General features: G+C 42.3%; 1 protein-coding gene across 1 annotated transcript in view; it reads right to left on the minus strand.

Annotated features, from left to right (window-relative positions):
* Window positions 1-6185: 6185 nt before the first annotated feature.
* LOC126347927 (translin-associated protein X) overlaps window positions 6186-25469 on the minus strand; it is a 43268-nt gene continuing 23984 nt past the window's right edge. The window contains exons 3-4 of the mRNA XM_050002312.1: window positions 11359-11492; window positions 6186-6906 (exon numbers count right to left, since the gene is read on the minus strand). Coding sequence (XP_049858269.1) covers window positions 6344-6906; window positions 11359-11492 — 697 coding nt within the window. The 3' untranslated portion in view covers window positions 6186-6343. The remainder of the gene's footprint in view (window positions 6907-11358; window positions 11493-25469) is intronic.

Below are 25469 nucleotides of genomic sequence, written 5' to 3' on the forward strand. Positions count from 1 at the left end.
ATTAACCATTCTTCCACCATGGGTTTATCTAAGTACTATGCCCATGTCAAATGCCAGTCAAAATACCTTCTCATTGTTCCTCATGTACTTTTATAATACTTTGGGTGCTACAAACCAGATAATTTTTCTGGGGCGCTCGCTGACCAATACTTCTTCTTAAACTTTTTCTGGAAGTCGGCCCAAGACGAAAAATTCTCAATGTTCACAGTGCCCCATTCCGAAGCCTCTCCTAAAAGGTACCCTACTGTGAATTATATCTTTTTTTGAGTCTTCCCAGTTTTTGGGCAAGGCTTGGTTAAATCATTTCAGAAAATGAGTTAGGTGTATGTCCCCATCTGACTTAAATTTTGGAAACTGCCTGGATAGTCCTGAATTTGCTCCCAATAGTAGGTCAGTTATTGCCTGACTGGTTAACACGACGTTAGAAGCAGTCACTTTTTTGTCTACCTTATCCTGGATAAGTTTGAATTCTTTCCATAAACTATCTATGCCTTTCCTCATATCATTAAGTTCCAAAGCTAAATCTGAAGAAAAGTTGTTAGGGGTTACCCTCTTGGCCACTTTCCTGTCTATCAACTCTTCTACTTTTTCCTCTAGATTGCTTATATTTAAAGTATCTGATGTCACTAGCTTCTCCTTAAAATTCCTTTCCATGGTATCAACTCGAGTGTTGACACCTGCAATTTGAGATTGGACAAAGAGAATTAGCTTATCCTGTTTCTCAATACTCTCCTTCAGGGTGTGCAACCTCTGATTTCAACATCGAATGTAACATTGCATACGCTTTGAAATGATCCTAATTTTTAGACAAGTTCCATTTTTACATTGTTACATTTATCTTCAATGTCAAATTCTAATTTTTTAATTAAATCCTGAAGTTGCTCATCCTGTCTCTGGTTAAATTCAGTAAACAGATGTTTAACGTGACTATTCAAAGAACTAGTGAGTTCACTCTTTATATCTAACTTCAGATTTTCTACTTATCTTTTAAGAGTCAAATTCAGTCTTTAATAGAACTATATTCACTGCTTGACTGTTCAAGGTTTCACTCTGAGGATTTAAACTAGAATGTACTAAACCTATTTCCTCCTTAGAGCTTCATTCTGAGCATTTAATTTTTCAATTAGAGTGGCTGAATTTGCACTCTTTGCATCTAATTTTTCATTTAAAGTTGCAAATTGAGCATTCGACTCTGTTCTTTGGTAACTTAGAGACTTAGTGCTTTAATTAAATTTGCTATCTCAGTTCAATCTGGCATTTCCTTTGTTACAGTCATTGCCATGGCTGGCTCTAAAGTTTTTTGCTGTCCTTGATCCATAATTTTATTGATCTTAGACCTAGTAATCATCTGAAGAAAATGCACCACTGAATACAATAACTACACTTAAAGTTTTATCATTCACTCATCCCCTCGACTTTACCAAAAAATTATTGTTTTTCACTCAACTGGCGTAGAGTTCTATGTGCACTGCTGAGCAGATATGTAATCAGTGCCAGTGGACAGTACTGGCGCCGGCAGCGACGGATGTCAGTTTCAGCACCGTTGTCAGTGAGCGGATGTAGAGTCAGCACCAGTGAGCAGCAGCCGGTGTCGGTGGCTGGTTACTGCATTGGTCAGCGCGATGTACGTGTGTGAAGACTGCTTACTCTCCACACCCGATCTTCTTAGTCAAAAAGTTGAGGTCTTCTCTCCAGTTTTCTATGCTATTACTTTCTCACGTCTTTTACAGTATTGCACTCACAACTTTCTTCCATTTGTTTATTAGGCTCAATACGATTACTGGAACCAGTTCTCATATGTTGTTAGGCTCGATTGCTATGGCAACAACTAACATCTTCTTTCCGTTTCTCTCTTTAAATTCCCATTTTCTTCGTGTCCTGTCACTTAGGTTGCCACGTTCTAACATTTTTGGACGACAAGAGACAGTGTGGTATTGGGTTGCAAGGTGCACACATTATCTCTCAATTCATTTAACTTGCACGTTGTGTGTAGCCAATCCTCTTCTCTGGGTAATCAGCTACGTCGATCTCTCCCAAGCTTCTTCTCCGAAGACTATAGCTCGTTAAGGGAATTTATTAAAATACTTCTCTACCCTTGAAATAATTTTTGTACTCGTACAATACTTTTCAGTTCAATCACTTTATATTTTCAACTTTCACAGACAACAACTTCTGCGAGCTAACTTATTCCTTACACATATTCAAATAGCATACGCGTGTCTTGTTTCGTTCATAACCAAGACGTGAAATAATTCAGAAGTCTCTATTCTCAAGCAAGTCCAATACATAATGTGCATAGCAATCTCTCTTCAACTGTTCAATAGTCTTTTTTTTGACAATCATCACAGGCACTAACAGACCAAAGAATACGACATAATTATTCGTTGAGTTCTCCTCACGTCTCCTGTGGCACTGGCAGCAAACACTTATCATCGTCAGTGACTCACCCTCTTACAGTCTTCTAATACAAGTGTAATCCCAGAACTACAGTCTCCTATTTTTTTATAAGTACATAGACCTGTTTACTTCTACAATGGTTTACATCAGTTTACAGCTTGAACGTTTAGCTATTTTTCGACGTAATCAGCATTTCTGTTGATGCATTTTTGTAGACGCTGTGGCAGTTTTTGTATGCCCTGTAATATTAGTAATTTTCGCCTAACAAACATTAATGTACGCTCAATAAAAGAAATGAACCATCATGTAGCAGCGACATAATCTATTATTCTCTATCTTTGCCGTTCCGCGGTGCCTGTAAATATCTATGTACATGTATCGATTAATGATATAAAAAAGAATTCTGTTGTTTCAAGACAAATGAGGCAATTGGTGCCTCACGTTTTACTGTTTGTATTCCATGAAAGGCGAACGCGGACTTGCCGCGTTCCGCAATGGTATTTTATATTTCACGTGAAAATATTGAGTGAATATACTAATCGTTATTTTGCCAATCAGAAAACATGTAGTTTCTTGTAACTGATTACAAACAGACAGAATCAAGAGGACTTTTTGACTTATGTATAAAGTATTTAACCACAATTGTCATCTATTGTAATTTAATATGAAAAGGTACATAGCATTAAAAAAAAGTGTGTTAAAGATAAGTGTGCTTATTTTAGTAAATTAACCTTGATGATTTCCATCTCCTCATTTACTCAATTGATAATTATTTTGTGTTAGTTCTTCACCAGAAATTACGATCATGCTGATGGGCTGAACGCAGCATGAGGCAGAAGGAACATTATTGTTTTCTTATTATTTCTGAACCAATATTTTTTAATTGTGTAATGTTGCATTTCTTCTAAGTTTATAAATCTTCTGGTCCCTTAGTGTTGTTCCGGGTATGACTACATCGCCAATATAAAAATGCACAGAAATGATAATGTTTCTCTTATTCAGGTATTTAATGCTCAATGTATGTTATTATAATAGTGTAATCAATCCCTAATTCTGTTGCCAAGTGGCCCACCAAAATATTCACTTTTCGACATAAAAAAAAACATCTTTTTCTTTTTTGCCCCCCAAGAGCAACGCTACAGCCCATGTGATACCAGCTCGCCGCCAAGCTGTTCAGAAAGTTATGAACCTCTTCTTTCACCTCATCATCATAGCTGAATCACTTTCCAGCCAAATGTTCTTTTAACCTAGAGAACAGGTGATAGTCACTGGGCACCAAGTCAGGACTATAGGGTGGGTGGGTGATTATGTTCCACTGAAACTTGCAGGAGAGCAACAGTTTTCCGAGCGATGTGTGGGCGAGTGTTGTCATGGTGAATGTGTACGCCCTTGCTCAACATTCCTCTTCTCCGGTTCTGAATTGCCTGTTGAGTTTTTTCAGAGTCACACAGTACCTTTCAGCGTTAATTGTGGTCCCAGTGGGCATAAAGTCGACCAACAATACCCCTTTCCAATCCCAAGAAACAGTTGTCATGACTTTACTGGCAGACTGTGTTTGTTTGAATTTCCACAGCTTCTGCAAAGAAGGCTGCCGCCACTGGCATGACTGTTGCTTGGTCTCAGGTGTGCAGTGAGTGGTATGCCCAGGTTTTGTCATCCGTGACAACTGAGTACAGAAAGTTGTCCTGTTTGGCTGCAAGGCGGTGAAGAAATGTGTGAGAAGCATCAACTCGTTGCTGCATGTGGTCCTCAGTCAGCATGCCTGGCACCAATCTTCCGCACACCTTCCGGTAGTTCAATGTTTCTGTTAAAATTTTGTGAGCAGTGCTTTGGGAAACATCAGGAACCAACGTGCAGAGATAATTCAGGGTGATCCGCCAATCTTCACGCATGCTTTGCTCAACCTTCAACACTGTCTCCTCAGAAACTGACAGACTCCCACTCCTTTGTTCGTCATAAATTTCGGTCTGACCAGCTGCAAACTCTCTACACCACTTACGAACATTTTTGACAGCCATGCACGACTCACCATACACTTCCGTGAATTGGCGATGGATTTCAATCAGCAGTGCACTTTACGTTCAAAAACCGAATAACTGCGCGCAATTAGCACTTGGCGGTAACATCCAATAGGATGCTCCATTCTCAACAGCTGCCAAGTCAAGACTGAGTGCCTCAGCGCAGCGTGCACATGTTTACACACAGTGTGTGAAGCACTTTTCGTAGCTGTGTGACCAACTGGCACACAAACAGAGTTGTGTACTTATAAAAAAAATAGGAGGCCTTACTTTTGGGATTACCCTCGTAACAAACTTCTGACCTGCACATACAAACAGGTGGATTGGTAGAAACGTTCTCACTCTCCCGCATTCGTACCTAAAATATCGGGTGTTCAAGATGGTGGAAGGCCGAGTGTCTCTAGAATTTACTACGAAATTCTCGAGGCACTACAATTCTTTAAAATGTGTGCCACCAAGTCTTTTTCATTTTCAATCATGTAAAGCCCATTAACGTAGCATCAAACTGATGAAAAGAAATCTTTTACTGAATGGAGCATTATAAGTGATTAATTTCACAAATATGTGACATATGCAATTATATATATCTTAGATTTAACCTTATGTATTCTATAACACTGCATTATAGGTTACAAAATATGATTTTTAATTTTTTTCTTTCAAGTAGAAATATATCCAAGAATTAAGGAGTTGAACTACCTGTGTAAAATACTGAGCTTTCATCAGTAATTATATTTTTAGTGTTTTGACACAAACCAAATTTTGTATAGCTCTGATAGTCGTTGACATATAAAAATGTGATGCACTGTCAGAAAAATTAAAGTAGCTATTTTTAGTACAAGAAATTAGGTGACACAGAATATAACAAAATATTATGCAGCTGCTGCCACGTGTTTATCCAATAAGTCTGCACCTCTTCAGCCAATGTGTCAACAATTAACACTCATATTTTCATCATTAATAGTATCCTGCCATAAAGAAACCTGTTTGTCTCTATAACTACAATAATCATCTTTGTGAAATAATCCACACTGATGTTCTGTCAAAAAAAAATGCAGCCTGGGGATAGGAATTTCTGAAGATGTATCGATTTCATGCTTCCACTAAATACTTTTTGCACAATTATCTGAAGAACTATTCTAGTTTCCATTGCCTGATACTATGATTTCACATTCTTTATTACTTTCTGAGCCTCAAATTCAATACCAGATACTCTTCAACGCTACCCATTTTCAGTCTCTTGTCATAAACAATAATCTGAAACTGATAATTTGCTTTTAATTGAAAAATGTGGACAAAATGTTTTAGAGTCAGTGTGATTTCTAATAGTAGCAATTGTGACCCAACTAAACTAGAAACTACATGCTCTCTGTTGCTTTGAAGTCAACTACATACAATAATTAATATAATTGGACATTCATAGGGGTTATTAAGTTGGTTAAGTACACCTTGGATTTTATATTCCTATTAAAAACTCATGACACTACTTAACAGCTTACGCTATTCGTACACACAATTTATGCAGATATAATCCATAACTAAGCAAATATTTTATCATACAAAGATGGCTACCATATGGTCTGCAAATACACTACACAGTAATGCTTAAACTCATCAATGTTCAAGTTGGTGAATACACTAAATTTCAGGAGAGACAATGTACAAGAGAAGAATGCACCATGTATTCACTAGTAGAAGTTTGTTGCAGGCCTAGAACTACATATTCAGTACTTCAATCTTCGTAAAAGAAAAAATTCCTTTTCAAACAAATAAAGCAATATCTCATAAGATTTTATTTTGCAAGACCAATAATACAGGCAGACATGGTTTCTGAAAACTTTTTCTCCAATTTTGGAAAAGATAGTTTCATTTCAATGCTGGTTTCAGCTGTAATGAAAACTACAAAGGCAGTCTGTTTTATTTTATATCTAGTAAAACCCTTCATCTTCTTCATGAATGAAATCATCCTGGGTTCCACTAAAAACATCAGCGAGCATATGCTTTGGAATCTCCGACCCCCGTACATGTATTGTGTAACAAGCAGTCTCCATTTTGGTCAAGCTTTGTCTTAAAGTGTAGAGCTTTCTTGTACATTCCTTAGGACCCATATTTCCTATACGCAGAAATCCCGTATAAATGTCCTTCACAAAAGCACATGTCTGAAAACAGCTTTCAATATAACCCAGTCCAACATTATTAATGCACTTTCGCATTAATTCTCCTGTGAGATCAGCAACTCCCAGTATATATTCAGTCTGTGGAACTAGACATATGTGTTTGTCATGAGAAGTGTTACTGCTGTCACCAGCACTATCCTTGTCATTACAGCTGTCTTCAGTCTTGCTTTCTTCATTTTCTTTACATCCTTTTGTTTCTTCTGCTTCTTTATCACTACAGAACACCAAATTTCTTTGCACATGGTTCCAACATTGCAGATCATTGATCTTAATGAAGTAGTAAAATGTTAGAGCTTCAATATATTCCTGCAAACCTAAAAAAGATAAAAAAAACTAGTAGTATCTTAGCATCATATCACTGGGACAGTTCAGAAAACAATGAGTGCCTCAATGTAAAAGTAAATACATTCCTACAAACATATAGTGTATGACACTTTGCATATAACAGATTCTTACAAATTATTTTTAATTACAATGCATGTTCAGCTTTCATCTGTGGATGTCAATATTTTCAAACAATATCTGTGAAGTAACTGAGTCAACTGTACAATTAGAAGTCCCTGTAATGGTTTGAAGTGAATACTTTGTTACTCAGAAAGGACAGGAGACGTGAACATATGCCCACACCAGCCCTGGCTTCACACAGGTAGCACTAAGTTTCTATGACAGGACAGTGAGTTTGGCATAGTGGTAGTTTTGTTGATAGACTACTGCACAGAAGTATAAAAATTCAGGTTATTAAAAACCATCACTTTTGTACAAGGTAAACAGTTTAAGAAGGGTGGTTCAAAAATGTTATCTGTTCTATATTTAATTGGTGTCTGGGGTGGCATCTTGTGGCAATGACGGAAGCTTTAGGTACCAAGCCACCCAGTCTACCCAAATGCTGTGCCAGTATGGCATAGTCTGCCACAAACTATGGTCACTTGTCAGCCCCTTAAATCTGGCACAAGCTACATTTTCTGTGTGATCTTTTCCCGCATTTTCAATGTAACGTAACTACGGAGCACCCATCTGCTGAGCATGATCAGTACCATGCCACAAAACATTGGTATGAGCACCCCTACCACCCAAAGTAAGTATGGAACACCGTCTGCCACACAATATAGGTATGGACCATCCCCTACCTCGCAGCATCAGTATGCAGTACCCTCTGCTACATACAGTTGGTATGCAGCACCATCCACATTGCAACAAGGTACAATGCCCTCCTGCCATGCAACATTGGTATGAACCGCTCCCTATGAGCAACACTGGTACAGAGCACCCTCTGATGCACAGTATTATTACAAAGCACTCTGCCACATAATATTAGTAAGAAGCACCCTTCGCCCACAACACTGGCATGAAGCACTTTCCATTACGCTGCGTCGGTAGAATGCACCTTCTGCCATGCAACATTCATACAAAGTGCCCTCTGTCATGCAACATTAATATGAAGCCCCCTATGTCATGCAACACTGATAGTGAACACCTTGCAACATTGTTATTACATGCCCACTGCCACGTAATATTGGTCAGAACATGGTATGAAACACTTTCTGCCATGTAACATTGGTACAAAGCACCCTCTGTCATGCAACATTGGTACGAAACAGCCTCCGTCATGCAACATTAGTAAGAACAAACTCTGCATTCCGACGTTGATATGAAACATCCTATGCCACATAAAAATGGTCCATTTTTTGCCAGTAACATTCGCATGAAGCACCCACTGCCACAATATTGTTACAAAACACCCTCTGTCACACACAACAAGTAAGGAACACTCTCTAGCATGCAACATTGGTACATATCATCCTACACCACATACAACTGGTATGAAGCAATTCCTCCCATGTAAAGGCGCCTCTACTCCTGGGCAATTTCCCATGTGCTCTACATGTGTGCAGTCATTTATGGAAGAGGCAAGTAGGTGTATGCCCTGTTGCAAAGTCACATCTGCATATGATCTGCAAGCATGGGCCACCGGGGGCAGTATTAAGTCTCTCCCTTCCAAATGAGGAGACACCTGCAACAGACCTTCACCTGACTGTGGTACTCCCCATTTGGTGCTTTTATATTACAGTGTGTCATTCTTAAATTTCAGTTTTCACAAGCATTAATATTTTGCTTGGTATTCAAACTTTGGCCAAGTGATCTAATGAGAAATACATGAAATATTATTGTGCATTTCCTTTTCCTGACTTGGTAATTCTGCTGAATGTAAATACCAAGAGAAACAAAATTACTGCCTACAATTCCTCATAAATATTAACAATACGGAAACAACAAAGATAAACCCGAACAAAACAAAAAGTCTTTGCATGCTCATTTGATGCATAAATGTTGAAGGTTTGTAGGTACATGGTGAAAGACCCCTCAGACAAAGTTAAAATTTATTATTATTAAAAAAAAAAAAAAAAGAAAACAGTATTACGTATTTTTACTGAAGTGAAATGGAGCCAAGTTAGGAGGATTTCTTCATTATTTGAGACGCACTGGTGTACTTGGAGTCAGCTCCCTGCATCTTCAATTGAAACTTAATGAGGAAGTCTGAATAGCACAATTTCTTACACACAGAACATTTACTAATAATGTGATTGTACTATCCTTAAATTTTTTACATAAACACACACCGAAGCTGCCCTGGTTCCTCTATAGAGCCACTTGTTTCACAAATACACACATCAAAAAAAGTTTTTCATCACCTTGGTTCCAAGAGTTCCGGAACCCGTATAGAAAACTGGAATAGAAATCAACATAAACATCAGTTCCACCCTTTTTATTGCTCCTGAAAACCACATATTGCATTTTGTACCACCATACAGTGAGACCTTCAGAGTTGGTGGTCCAGATTGCTGTACGCACCGGTACCTCTAATACCCAGTAGCACGTACTCTTGAATTGATGCATGCCTCTATGTATTAGTGTGTTATACTATCCACAAGTTCATCAAGACACTGTTGGTCCAGACTGTCCCATCTCTCAATGGCGATTCGGCGTAGATCCCTCAGAATGGTTGGTGAGTCACAATCATGCATAAACAGCCATTTTCAATCTATCCCAAGCATGTTCAATAGGGTTCATGCCTGGAGAACATGCTGGACACTCTATTCGAGCGATGTCATTATCCTGAAGGAAGTCATTCACAAGATGTGCATGATGGGAGTGCAAATTGTCGTCCACGAATACAAATGCCTCACCAATATGCTGCCGATATGGTTGCATTATCGGCTGCAGGATGGCATTCACGTATCGTACAGCCATTTTGGCGCCTTCCATGACCACCAGCAGTGTACGTCAGCCCCACATAATGCCAGCCCAAGACAGTAGGGAACCTCCACCTTGCTGCACTCATTGGACAGTGTGTCTAAGGTGTTCAGCCTGACCGGGTTGCATCCAAACATGTCTCCGATGATTGTCTGGTTTAAGGCATACGTGACACTCATCGGTGAAGACAATGTGATGCCAATCCTGAGCAGTCCATTTGGCATGTTGTTGGGCCTATCTGTACCGTGCTGCATGAAGTCGTGGTTGCAAAGATAGACCTTGCCATGAACATCGGGAGTAAAGTTGCACATCATGCAGCCTACTGTGCACAGTTTGAGTTATAACACGACATCTTGTGGCTGCACACAAAGCAGTATTCAATATGGTGGCATTGCTGTCAGGGTTTGTCCGAGCCATAATCGGTAGGTAGTGGTCAACCACTGCAGTAGTAACCCTTGGCCGGCCTGAGTGAGGCATGTCATCGACAGTTCCTGTCTCTCTGTATCTCCTCCATATCTGAGCAACATCGCTCTGGTTCACCCCGTGATGCTTGGACACTTCCCTTGTTGAGAGCCCTTCCTGGCACAAAGTAACAATACAGATGCGATCAATCCGTGGTGTTGACTATCTAGGCAGGGCTGAATTACAAACAGCTTGAGCCATGTAACCCTTCCTGGAACTGATTGGCTGTCGGACCCACTCTGTCTAATAGGTGTTGCTCATGCATGGTGGTTTACATCTTTGGGCGGGTTTAGTGACATCTCTGAACAGTCAAAGGGGCTGTGTCTGTCATATCTTCAGGAGTTCTGGAAACAGGGTGATGCAAAACATTTTTTTGATGTGTGTAGTTTTTTATCTACAGGACATCCCATTCTTGCATGGGTACTCTGGAACCATATATTTGCAGTCCAACCCCCCCCCCCCCTTCACACACACACACACACACACACACACACACACACACACACACACACACACACGCGCGCGCGCGCGCGCGCGCGCGCGCGCACACACACGCACGCACGCACACATTATCAGTGGTCTGGCGTAGTTGAGGGAGAAGAGTATGGAAATTGGATAGCAACAATTCCAAGTTTACCCTTGTAAAAGATACTCCCAGTAACTGATGATGTAGACACTGCAAATAAGAAGGCCCTTACCCTGCTACATACTAAGAATCAAAGTTTCACAAAGAATGGTCATCTTCCTTACTTTGAAGAATATACATCTGAAAAAATTAGAAACCTTAGCAGCACATGCCTCCAGAGTCTACCAGAAATGCACATCCAAGTACTTTTTGATTTGAAAGTCAAATTGGAAGCTCAACATTTAATAATAATGGTATTTTTCCATTAGCCGTCAGCCAGTCCTCATATGATACAAATCCATACACTGAAGAAACTGCTGCCACCTACCCAGCTAGTACAAACCCATTATATAGCATCAAATATCAAGTATGCCTACTCAAACAGCCACACAGCAGACATGCAATGACAGAATTTAATTATTCTCACCTGCCGTGTATGCTCGAAGAAACTGATACGGGTCTTCTCCCAACAACTGCTTGGCAATTGCTTTGAACTGTGTTACCTCCAGCTGGCGCAATCGTGTTTCTGCTTCCTGAAGAACAGACTGTTTCTTGCTCTCTCTAAAATGATAACAATATAACATTTAGCTGAACTAGAAAATTAATTATGAACAAGAAGCCACAACTATACCTATGTGATCTTTTAGGCTTTCCCAGAATAATAATTCTTAGTTATTCAGTCAGGTTTGTTGCCAGATCCTAAATTCAACATGATGCAATACTTCTGTGATCAACATGTCAAGCATTCTTTAGGAGAGATGCTGTTGTTGCTGCTGCTGAGTCCTGCTGAAAACTGATGACAAGGTTGGAAACTGTCAGCCTATACAGGCCCTGGTATCTTACAAGCCCCATGCTCTGCCCACCACAGTTGCTGCCTTGAAGACTGGGGCTTGTGGCATCACCTATAATTGAACACCAGCACCAATGATGTATTGTACTCAGAGCCTATCCTCAAACAGTCAGGACAGTCACACCTTAGAATTTTGTATTTCGAGGCGAGATAGTGCAGGGCTCTATGCACTACTAACAGGAAAACCCTTATCTCTGTTAATCAAATTGTCTGACAAGCCAATTTCAATATTCTTCCTTACAATGACTGCTAAAAAGGGGGGGGGGGGGGGGGGGCATACTAGCAACACATCCACCAATTTTTCAGGCTGTTGTAGCCTCATGTGACATCAATGTTCCACCCATCCATTCTGAACTGTGTGAATTGACTGGCTGATGTAAGCCTTCCCATTCTGACAAGGGATTTTGTATGTGCCGGGCTTCCAAAGTGCTAAATCATCATTGACACAGACATGCAGTGCCCTAATGTTGGCAGGTGGACAGAACAAAGTCTTAATGTCAAACCTACAATAAAATTTTACAGTCTTAAAGGATATGCCCCCAGCATATGGAACAAAGGAAAAGATTATGTGACTTACCAAATGAAAGTTCTGGCAGGTTGATACATACACAAACATACACACAAAATTCAAGCTTTCGCAACCAACGGTTGCGTCATCAGGAAAGAGGGAAGGAGAGGTAAAGACGAAAGGATGTGGGTTTTAAGGGAGAGAGTAAGGAGTCATTCCAATCCCGGGAGCAGAAAGACTTACCTTAGGAGGAAAAAAGGACAGGTATACACTCACACTCACTCTCTCACTCTCTCTCTCTCTCTCTCTCTCTCTCTCTCTCTCTCTCTCTCTCACACACACACACACACACACACACACACACACACACACACACACACACACATATCCATCCGCACATACACAGTCACAAGCAGACATTTGTAAACGCAAAGAGTTTGGGCAGAGATGTCAGTCGAGGCGGAAGTACAGAGGCAAAGATGTTGAAAGACAGGTGAGGTATGAGTGGTGGCAACTTGAAATTAGTGGATATTGAGGCCTGGCGGATAATGAGAAGAGAGGATATACTGAAGGGCAAGTTCCCATCTCCGGAGCTTCACACGTCTGTCCACATCAAACCCACCAACAAGCAACAGTACCTCCATTATGACAGCTGCCACCCATTCCACATCAAACGGTCCCTTCCTTGCGGCCTAGGTCTTCATGGCAAACGAATCTGCTCCAGTCCGGAATCGCTGAACCATTACACCAACAACCTGAAAACAGCTTTCGCATCTCGCAACTACCCTCCCGACCTGGTACAGAAGCAAATAACCACTTCCTCATCCCCTGAAACCCAGGACCTCCCACAGAAGAACCCCAAAAGTATCCCACTTGTGACAGGATACTTTCTGGGACTGGATCAGACTCTGAATGTGGCTCTCCAGCAGGGATACGACTTCCTCAAATCCTGCCCTGAAATGAGATCCATCCTTCATGAAATCCTCCTCATTCAACCAAGAGTGTCTTTCCGCCGTCCACCTAACCTTCGTAACCTCTTAGTTCATCCCTATGAAATCCCCAAACCACCTTCCCTGCCCTCTTGCTCCTACCCTTGTAACCGCCCCTGGTGTAAAACCTGTCCCATGCACGCTCCCACCACAACTTACTCCAGTCCTGTAACCCGGAAGGTGTACACAATCAAAGGCAGAGCCACGTGTGAAAGTCCCACGTGATTTACCAACTGACCTGCCTACACTATGAAGCTTTCTATGTGGGAATGACCAGCAACAAACTGCCCATTCAATGAATGGACACAAGCAGACAGTGTTTGTTGGTAATGAGGTTCACCCTGTGGCTAAACTTGCCTTGGTGCAAGGCCAGCACATCTTGGCACAATGTTACACCATCTGGGTTATCTGGATACTTCCCACTAACACCAACCTGTCAGAACTCCGGAGATGGGAACTTGCCCTTCAGTATATCCTCTCTTCTCATTATCCGCCAGGCCTCAACCTCCGCTAATTTCAAGTTGCCGCCACTCATACCTCACCTGTCTTTCAACATCTTTGCCTCTGTACTTCCGCCTCGACTGACATCTCTGCCCAAACTCTTTGCATTTACAAATGTCTGCTTGTGACTGTGTATGTGTGTGTGTGTGTGTGTGTGTGTGTGTGTGTGTGTGTGTGTGTATATATACCTGTCCTTTTTTCCCCCAAAGGTAAGTCTTTCTGCTCCCGGGATTGGAATGACTCCTTACCCTCTCCCTTAAAACCCACATCCTTTCATCTTTACCTCTCCTTCCCTCTTTCCTGATGTCGCAACTGTTGGTTGTGTGTGTGTGTGTGTGTGTGTGTGTGTGTGTGTGTGTGTGCGTGTGTGTGCGCGCGCGCGCGAGAGAGAGAGTGTATACCTGTCCTTTTTTTCCCCCTAAGGTAAGCCTTTCCTCTCCCGGGATTGGAATGACTCCTTACCCTCTCCCTTAAAACCCACATCCTTTCGTCTTTCCCTCTCCTTCCCTCTTTCCTGATGAAGCAACCGTTAGTTGCGAAAGCTTGAATTTTTCCACCTATTCCAGTCCTGTAGCTGGGAAGGTGTACACGATCAAAGGCAGAGCTACTTGTGAAAGCACCCACGTGATTTACCAACTGACATGCCTACACTGTGAAGCCTTCTATGCGGGAATGGCCAGCAACAAACTGTCCATTCGCATGAACGGACATCCTCTTGTCTTTCCCTCTCCTTCCCTCTTTTCTGACGAAAGAACCATGGGTTGTGTAAGCTTGAATATTAGTGAGTGTGTTTCTTATTTTACTGTGTCTCAACATACCAGCACAGACAACTTCCTTTGCATAGACTATGAAAGTGACACGTGTAATTAGTTACGGAGCCAAGAAGGAGTCTGTAATGGATTTTCAGTAAATATTGAATAATAATAATAATAATAATAATAATAATTGTAATTAAGTGCCACAAAAAGGATCGGTCTGTCAGACTAAAGCACTCATTAATACACTGTGATTGACCTATCTGAATGTTTTAATATCTACATAATTAACCAGTAAGAGGCAATTTAATCAGACATTTAATTAAAGTCAGCTTAACTATTTAATCAAAACAGATACAGGATCAACATGACAGTATATGTTGGCAAATACATACCTTCTTCGTCTACAACATTTATATTGCAAGTCTTTTAATATGGAAGATAAAAAATCTATTAACCAGGCGATGTCAGGAGAAAACACGTATGGAATATATAGAAATGCACAAGTTTTTGAAGCCAAAGGCTCCTTCTTCTGGTAGAAGGACTGAAGGGAAAGGCAGGGAGATGATGGAAAAGGACTGGCAAGGTACATTAAGTAGGAAGAATTATGGAACCGGGTTACGGGAAACTTACTGGACTGGATGAAAGGGAAAGACTGATTCTAGAGTCTGCACTAGACGAGATTTGAAAACGTGAGAAGTCAAACACTGAAGGTAGGATAATAAACAATACAGACATTTCAAGAAGAAAAACCATGTTGCACGCAAAAGTCAATAAGAGCAGACAGCTACATCAATTTACCTGGTAGACAGGTCAGGGGGTGGGGAAAAATAACAGGTAGGAAAATGAAAGAAACAGACTCTGACTGTGTGAATCACAGCATTCACCTAAGTAAATTAGAATATTATGGTGTCACTGGCAGTGATGTAAAATGATTCGACTCTTACGTAACTAATAGGAATCAACGGGTGGTGTGAAAATACCTGTGCAGTAAGCAGTCACTCTTCATCTGATCAGGAGTTAATTAGTGTAAGTGTGACCATTAGATGTGCAGTCAGCTGGAGTAGTGTGGGTAGAATGGCAGCGGTGGGGGCTTGCTCAGAGTGCTGCAGGGGAAATACTGAGTGCTGAAGTCTATGCTTATATTTTTTTGTAAATATCAAGTGGAGCCCCTATATGCCCACACTCGCATTGTGATCACCCACTAAGATCTACTGTAGTGGCATGGAATAGTAAAGAGTTGGAAATGCGGAATATTGTCAAAGTTTCATTGCCTATGCCGAGAGCCAGAGACAGTACGTTCGCCAAGAAGTAAGAGAATTGCACATACATCAGAATGTGTCATCTCGCAGGGGCAATGGCCTTGTTAAGCACAGGCGAGAGATAATTGCTTAGCATGCGGGTTTGTGTTAGACGGAGTCTTTCGTAGAGTGCAAGACAGAGGTATAGCGTCAGCTGTATTGCATTTCACAACTTCGCGTAAGTCTCCTGCAGCAACGTGTAACTCTGTTGCAAGAACACCTAAGGGGTGAGTACGACAGATGAATCAGCAGTATAAGTGGAACGAATGCAGTCATTACAAATGAGCATGACGTCAGGACGTCACTCGTGCTTCCTATAAATACGCCAGCTTTGATGGCAACAAGGCACTCACACTCGCAGCTAGACTAGCAGTTAGATGTGTACTGGGTCGCTGCGTAGCACTCAGCACGGTGATCGACATGTTAATCTTTATTAAGGAGATGTTGCAGTAAGGGCGGCCCATCCAGCAGCAGACATGAGGGGACAGTACCAGCTCTGGTCCTCTCTGCTGCCGTGGTCAATCATCAACCCAGGATTAGCAGGCATCACGGCAGAGTCGCTCGCCACCAATGCTGACCACATCAGTGAGCTGTCGTCGAGATCGTGCGGGGCCTATGGCCTGTGCATCCGCCTTCACAATCGGGTGAGCCGACGACGCTGGGAGATTGCAGGCCGTTCCGCCTGTCCACTGCGCTCGAGCCACCAGGAGGAGCAGGGAAGAAGACAGGGTGGGATAGAGTACACTCCGCACTACGAGAACGCTTCTGGTGCCAACAGCACCGGGGACTCCAACCCGGAGCACCTTGCTGTCTGCAGCCGAGCTGCCGCCCAGCCGGGCGCCGCCAGCCACGTGCGGCCAAAGTAAGGGAATTCCTCCGCTATGTCACAGCACGTGGCGCTGTGCTAGCAAGACTGGTGCGGCCCGGATCTGGTGTCATTGCTACGATCCAGTAAGGACTCGGGGAAGGCCGTTGATATCACCAAGCCACATTGTACTCGGCAGGAATAAAGATGTTATGAAATAATAATGTTTCTTTGGCGTTTCTGATGCTTCTACAGCCATTTCCTAGCATCCTGACAACTGGAGAGGTCAGCCCTGGGCCATCCAGTCCCCTGTAGGCGACTGGGACCACTGGGGCGCTTACAGATTTGGTGTCAGAAGTGGTCGCACCCACTGCCTACAGATTTGGTATTAGACCCCGTCCCCACACCCATCGCCTAAAGATTTGGTGTAGTGGTAAGTGCACGAGGCGTTTTTTAATAACTATGGATGCACGTTCTTTATTGGGAGTGCACTTTGTGAGACCTGCGGAAACAGCAGATTTATCTGGGTTTAAGGGAAACAGTTGGGAAACGTACTTGGTACCAGTCAGTTGTACTGTGTGTAATTTAACGGGGCATGGGGAGCCATGCACGATGTTTTTATCAGTAACATGTTCAATTTGTAGACGGTTTGGTCACGCAGCGCACAATTGTAGAGAGTGTCACTGGGCAATAACAAGGCGGAAGGATTAATTTTGTTTAGTTGTGCATTCTGAATCTTGTTAGTCTTCTTGTGTGTAGTGCTCAACTGTGACAAAGGAGTTGAGTAGCTAATGTAGTTATTGTTCTGAGGAGTAAATTCAGTATAGAGTAAGTTGTTGGTAATTTGCACAAATCATGCCGGAAACAAGATCTGTTAGTACTGAAGTGAGTATAGTTGCTCTGACAGAGCAAGTCTCAAAATTGTTAGAAGGGAATGCGCTGCATAAGTTATGTCGTGTAGAATTAATGACGCAAATGGAGACCTTGCGTTCAGCGCAAGAGTCGCAAATGGGTTCAAGTTAGTGCAAGTCAGTAGCAATGTCCAACCTTGCAATGTATCCTTCAGTAGCTAACCTGATCACGACTTTCTCGGGTAAAACAACAGAGGATGTCACAGCATCATTAACGATGTTTTGGCAACAGCTGCAATGAGCAATTGGTCGGACATAACTATGTTACGTATGGCAAATTTGCGGCTTGCAGGGGAGACCAAGACATTCGTGATGTACCATGAGACGCTTAGTAAGGCGAGCACGTTTGAAGAATTGGCAGATGAGTTACGAAAAAGATATCGTAAGCAGAATAGTGCAAGATTTTTTAGGGAGAAGCTAGCTAATTTGTCACAGAAGGTCAATGAGACAGTGGAGTCTTTTTCAGATATGATATGGAAAATTAATTCGCAGACCTATGAATTATCAGGTAATCCTGATGCGGTTCGTGTGTTACTAGGAGAGGCAGAAAACAGAGCCCTCGATGTATTCCTCAGGGGAATTCCTGCAGAATTTTTTTGTAGGATAAGGATGGAGAACCCAGAGGATTTAGCTGCAGCACTGCGTATTGCAATGCATCTGCAGGAGATAGACATTGCAACAAGGGTTCACAATGATAAATGCATCTTTGCGTCGAAGATGAATTGTTACCGTTGTGGGAGGAAAGGTCACATGAAGGCTCAATGCAGACAGCTGCAGTGCTATGCTTGTAAACGCTACAGTCACAAGGCGAATGAGTGTCGTAGTAAGGAGAATGGTAACGGGAATAAACAGGAAAAAGCGTTAAACGGGAACGGGAGTGTTTCGTCCGGCGGAAGACATTCCCGGTAAGCAGAAGTACGGTGAATACTAGTACAGAGACGGATTGTTGCTTGATGGGTGTTGTAAGGAATAACAGATGTAAGTTTTTGATTGATACAGGGCACATGAATCTGTTGCTAGTCTAGACCTCGTGGGTAGGAGAAGACTAGGTACTCCTAGGTATAGATTACGTGGAGTAGGGAATAATGAGTTGCAATCATTGGTTACAACACAGCTCGTTTTTAAGATTGGAACTGTAGAGTTTGGAGAGCAAATGGAAGTGTTGCCAACTGTAGGACTAGGGTATTCTGTGATTCTCGGACTGGACTTCCTTGATAAACACCATGCCAAAATTAATCTTTCACAGTGTACAGTTGAAATTAGTGGAAACTTGTTTTCAATGGGTACAACAGCTGTAAATGTTTCTACGTTGCGAGGTGCATCCGTTGCTAAGATGTCACCAATTGTACAGTGTACAAGGGCATTAAAGATGATTACGCATGCCAAAGTGCCTTGGGTTACAGGGAAGTTAGTTTGGTTGTCATTAGGTACCGATGTACCACAGCAGAGACTATGTGTGGTGGAGCCACTGCAGAGCAATGAAGCATTGGTGGAAATGCATTGTTTTAATAGGAGGAGTGTTGCGCACGTAACGGATATAAATGGGGAACTGAAGATTCCGATCAGTGTATATAATTTTGGGGCAGATGAGGTGGATCACCCAAAGGGTTTAGTGGTAGCAAGTTTGGAAATACTCGACAATGAGGATATAGGTGAATCCCATGGTGATTATAACATCAAGCAAACTGTCAAGGCATCTGTACTACGTGATAAGATTCGTCATTTGGAGAATGATGATTGGATAGCTATGGAAGCTTTGTTATTAGAGTTTTTAGATTTGTTTAGTTCAGAAGGTCCATTACCAGCAACCTTTATTACACAGCACCGTATACCGACTGGCGATAGTCCGCCAGTCTATAGAAAACCATACAGGATAACGAAACACCTACAACCATTAGTGGAAGAAATGATTAATCAACAGCTAAGGGACGGTATTATAGAGAACAGTGAAAGCCCGTGGTCTGCCAACATAGTGGTAGTTCCTAAGAAGTCATTGGACGGTACTAAAAAGTATAGGTTTTGTTTTTACTATTGTTTATTGAATGCACGAACTGTAACAGATGCGTATCCAATACCGAACATCACGGAAACAATTTGACAACCTAGGTCGGTGTAAATATTTTTCGACACTAGATCTAAAGAGTAGGTACTATCAGATAGAAGTAAGTCCCGAGGATAGACCGAAGACGGCCTTTACAACAAGCCTTGGTCACTTTCAGTATCGCAGAATGCCATTTGGGTTGAAAAACACTCCTGCTACTTTCCAGCGACTGTTAGATGCTGTGCTTCGGGGACTGAAACAGAAGATTGCTATGGTATACCTCGATGATATTGTTACTTTTTTGTGTAATATAGAAGAGCATGTGGAATGACTGAACGAAGTATTTAGTAGGCTGAGAGCAGCAAATCTTACACTTAATGTCGAGAAATGTCAGTTTGCTCAGACGCAAGTGACTTATCTTGGGCATATTATCAGTCAGGATGGGGTAAGAACGGATCCTCGTCTAACGTCGGCTGTGCGTGATTTTCCAGTACCACAGACCACTAAACAAGTTCAGCAATATGTAAGTTTATGTAATTACTACAGACGATATGTAAAGGGGTTCGCGGAAATTGCACATCCATTAACAAGATTTTTAAAGAAAGGTGTTAAGTTTGAATGGACAGCACAGTGTCAGGAGGCATTCGAGAAGCTCAAACAGATACTAACATCAGACCCAGTGTTGATACTTCCTGATTTCGAACAAGAGTTCATACTACCTTGTGATGTTAGTAATATTGCTGTAGGTTGTATTCTTTCTCAGAGGGTTAATGAACAGGAACATCCAGTGGCTTATGCTTCCAGGCAACTGAATAACGCAGAGAAAAAGAAATGTTAGCAGTGATTTATGGTATCTCGTATTTTTGCTGTTATTTATATGGGCGTAAGTTCAAGGGGATTACAGATCATGCAGCATTGAAGTGGTTGTTGGGGTTGAAGGATCCTTCGAGTCGTTTGATGAGATGGGCACTGAAACTAAGTGAATTTGACTACGAGGTAATTCACAAACCAGGGGTAAAACATAGAAATGCAGATGCGCTTAGTAGAAAAATAGCAGCTGTACAAGTTGTGGGCATAAGTGAAAAGGAGTGGATAAAGGCGCAAGCAACTAACAGAGGGTGCCAATTGTTCCGAACGCAACCGCAGTTTGAAATGCAAGATCGGTTGCTTTGCAGGAAGACGAAGTGCGGACTACGCATTGTAGTACCGGACTCGCTGAGGGAAGAAGTGTTGAAACAAGCACACAACCATGTATTGTCGGGTCATGGTGGTAAAAGAACAACTGATAGACGGGTAGTTGAAAGGTTTTGGTGGAAGACTCGTCGCAATGATGTGGAGCTGTATGTGCAAAATTGTATACCGTGTGCGCAGAGAGCAGATTTAAGTCATCAGAAAATTCAGTTACAGAGACTACCTGAAATGGATCATCCGTTCGCATTCATAGGATCAGATGTAATCGGAGAATTTAACAACACCCAAGCAGGTAATCTATACATATTAACAATATTAGATCATTTTTCCCGATACCTGGTAATGGTAGCTATTTCAGATCAGAAGGCAAACACTGTTGCGCAAGCCTTAGTAAATAACTGGTTGCTGAAGTATGGCGTGCCTGATACTACAGGGTGATTCAAAAAGAATACCACAACTTTAAAAATATGTATTTAATGAAAGAAACATAATATAACCTTCTGTTATACATCATTACAAAGAGTATTAAAAAAGGTTTTTTTTTTTTTTCACTCAAAAACAAGTTCAGAGATGTTCAATATGGCCCCCTCCAGAGCAATATCAACCCGATACTCCAACTTGTTCCACACTCTCTGTAGCATATCAGGCGTAACAGTTTGGATAGCTGCTGTTATTTCTCATTTCAAATCATCAATGGTGGCTGGGAGAGGTGGCCGAAACACCATATCCTTAACATACCCCCATAAGAAAAAATCGCAGGGGGTAAGATCAGGGCTTCTTGGAGGCCAGTGATGAAGTGCTCTGTCACAGGCTGCCTGGTAGCCGATCCATCGCCTCAGGTAGTTGACATTCAGGTATTTACGGACAGATAAGTGCCAATGTGGTGGCGCTCCATCCTGCTGAAATATGAATTGTTGTGCTTCTTGTTCGAGCTGAGGGAACAGCCAATTCTCTAACATCTCCAGATACTGTAGTCCAGTTACAGTAGCACCTTCGAAGAAGGCTGTCCAGAACTTTTTCCTTTGCACAAACACCCATTCCCTGTAAACTGTTTATACCAACGTTTAATACACCACTTATCAGGAGGTTTAACACCATACTTCGTTCGAAATGCACGCTGAACAACTGTCGTCGATTCACTTCTGCCATACTCAATAACACAAAAAGCTTTCTGTTGAGCGGTCGCCATCTTAGCATCAACTGACGCTGACGCCTAGTCAACAGTGCCTCAAGCGAACAAATGTACAACTAAATGAAACTTTATAGCTCCCTTAATTCGCCGACAGATAGTGCTTCGCTCTGCCTTTTGTCGTTGCAGATTTTTAAATTCCTAAAGTTTTGGTATTCTTTTTGAAATCACCCTGTATAATTACAGATCAGGGTAGTAACTTTATGTCGGAGCTGATGAAGCAGTTATGCCATTTATTGAAAGTTAAGAAATTGCGAACAAGCCCATTTCATCCTCAGTTGAATGGACGAGCAGAATGGGTTCATAGGACGTTAGTTAAGATGATTAGTCATTACATAAATTCAGAACACGTGGATTGGGACGTGTATTTAAATCTGTTGACAAGCACATATAACGCGAAAGTTCATACAGGAACGGGGCTTTCCCCGTATGAGGTAATTTATGGTCGGAAAATGCCATCACCATTTGATATGCTCAAACAGGATGAGTCAGTGAAGAATTTCACCAAGAAATTGAGAGAGATTTGGCAAAGGGTACGGCGTACTAATACCAAAGCTTTGGAGAAATGAGAGAGTATTGGGCAAAGAACAGGTAAACTGCCGCAATACAGAATTGGTCAATGAGTATTGTTGGCTAATTCTTATGTTCCGAAGGGTAAAACGAAGAAGTTTTTGATGAAATATTCTGGACCGTATCAGGTAAATGAAATAGTGTCTCCAGTGAACATAAAGTTGCAGTTACCAACCAAGTCGTCAGTAGTTCATGTGAGTAGGATTAAGCCGTTTAAGGGTGCAGTGGATGCGTTACCGCAGATTCCTCCAGCAGTAACAAAGGGTGTGAGGGTATCGAAGCTAAGAGAACAGCATAGGAACTCTCCTTATGCACTTAGGTCAAGGGATAAGTAGATTAAGTGTCCTCGGGGAGGAACATGTCATATTTATTGTTATTAGGTAATAGGGTATGTGTAGTTTTTACTTGTCATTTGTGTGTTTTAGACATGGTAAGGAAGGGAGCAATTGACATGGCTTCCTTTTCCTTCAGGTACCATGCCAGGAAGTGGCACTTCTAAACTGTTGCAGAGGAGAAGTGGGTGCATGTGCAAACTCGGGAAGTGTTGTTAGCGTCAAGATGGAGGAGTGCTCATGTGGTAATGTCTACGGAAGATTTGACAGACTGTTTCAGGTGAAGTGTTTTTATTTGTCCAGCAAAGGAGGTGGCAACCCACAATCATTCGTGTGAGATGCAGTTGTTCTTGGGGAATATGGGAACCTTAGAATGCGAAAAGAAGGTGTTACTTCTGAGACCGAAATTCCAGAAAGTTGGGGAAAACTGGATTTACTCTGTGTTCGAACTAGAGACCGTAGCAGCCACTTGTTACAGAAATGGTAGATTGAAAGATACATCAAAGCTTGAATTGCAGGGCAGTGGGTTATTGATTAATGGTACTGGATGTGAAATAGTGGGGAAGCATTTTCACCTACCAGTTACTTTCACGGGTACAACAATAATTAACGTGACACAGCCTATCTTGTATTACCCAGAGAAAGCACCACACACATTGCCCCACTAGAACCTAAAGTTTATTAACGAGTCCTTGGATCCCACATTGCTACAATCCTTAGATAGCCTGATTATCACAGAAAAAGGGCAGATCTCAGTTAATCAACTACTGCAGCACGTGCAGCAATATCGGGAGAAACGTAAGCAAAACACAATTATATTTGGTGTGTCAACGACTAGCATAATCTTAGTTCTAATGTTTATTTGTGCAACTTACTTTTGTATACGGAAAAAGATATCTCATTCTGAAATAACAACTGTACATCAAATACCGATGAGATGGATCGGGAATAGTGGGACGTAATATAAATAGATAACCAGTGATAAGATTGGAATCAGTATTAAGTGTAAATAGATTATTAGTGGAAAAAAAGTTAGACAGTGTTGAAAGAATAGTTGTAAGATACCTGTAGAGTATAAAGAAGTATGGCGTGCACAACCAGTAAGTCCAGAATTGTAAAATTCGGGACGAATTTTCTTAAAGGAAGGGGTGTGTAGTGGCATGGAATAGTAAAGAGTTGGAAAGGCGGAATATTGTCAAAGTTTCATTGCCTATGCCGAGAGCCAGAGACAGTACGTTAGCCAAGAAGTAAGAGAATTGCACATATATCAGAATGTGTCGTCACGCAGGGGCAATGACCTGGTTAAGCACAACAGGCGAGAGAGAATTGCTTAGCATGCGGGTTTGTGTTAGATGGAGACTTTCGTAGAGTGCAAGACAGAGGTATAGCGTCAGCTGTATTGCATTTCACAACTTTGCGTAAGTCTGCCGCAACAACATGTAACTCTGCCGCAAGAACACCTAAGGGGCGAGTACGACAGATGAATCAGCAGTATAAGTGGAACGAATGCAGTCATTACAAACGAGCATGACGTCAGGACGTCGCTCGTGCTCGTGCTTCCCTTAAATACGCCTGCTTTGATGGCAACAAGGCACTCACACTCGCAGCTAGACTTGCAGTTAGATGTGTACCGGGTCACTGCTTAGCACTCAGTTTGGTGATCAACATATTAATCTTCATTAAGAAGATGTTGCAGTAAGGGCGGCCCATCCGGCAACAGACGTGAGGGGACAGTACCAGCTCTGGTCCTCTCTGCTGCCACTGTCCATCATCAACCCAGGATTAGCAGGCATCGCGGCAGACTCGCCTGCCGCCAATGCTGACCACATTAGTGACCCGTCGTCGAGATCGTGCAGGGCCTAGGCTCTGTGCATCCGTCATCACAACCGGGTGAGCCGACGACGCTGGGGGATTGCAGCCCGTCGTCGAGATCGTGCAGGGTCTAGGCCCTGTGCATCCATCATCACAACCAGGTGAGCCGAGGACACTGGGGGATTGCAGCTCGTTCCGCCCGTCCACCGCGGACGAGCCACCAGGAGGAGCAGGAAAGAAGACAGGGTGGGATAGAGTACACTCCGCACTACGAGAACACTTCTGGTGCCGACAGCACCGGGGACTCCAACCCGGAGGCTCTTGTTGTCCACAGCCGAGCCGCCGCCCAGCCGGGTGCCGCCAGCCATGCGCGGCCGAAGTAAGGGAATTCCTTTGCTACGTCATAGCATGCGGTGCTGTGCTAGCAAGACTGGTGCAGCCCGGATGTGGTGTCATTGCTACGAGTCAGCGAGGACTTGGGAAAGGTCGTTGATATCACTAAGTCACGTTGTACTTGGCAGGAATAAAGATGTTATGAAATGATAATGTTTCTTTGGCGTTTCTGATGCTTCTACAGCCATTTCCTAGCATCCTGACAACTGGAGATGTCACCGATCGGCCATCCAGTCCACCATAGGCAAGCAGGACCACCGGGGCACCTACACTACTGTCACCTCTGCTTTGGTTAGTATCTGTAAAGATTCATCGCAGATGGGTAACTGCGATGTGATCCTTGCTTCTCTGCCCAATCATGGTCACATGAAGGGGGATCATAGAACCTGC

This window comes from Schistocerca gregaria, chromosome 1 (genome assembly GCF_023897955.1).
Source record: "Schistocerca gregaria isolate iqSchGreg1 chromosome 1, iqSchGreg1.2, whole genome shotgun sequence".
NCBI lineage: Eukaryota > Metazoa > Arthropoda > Insecta > Orthoptera > Acrididae > Schistocerca > Schistocerca gregaria.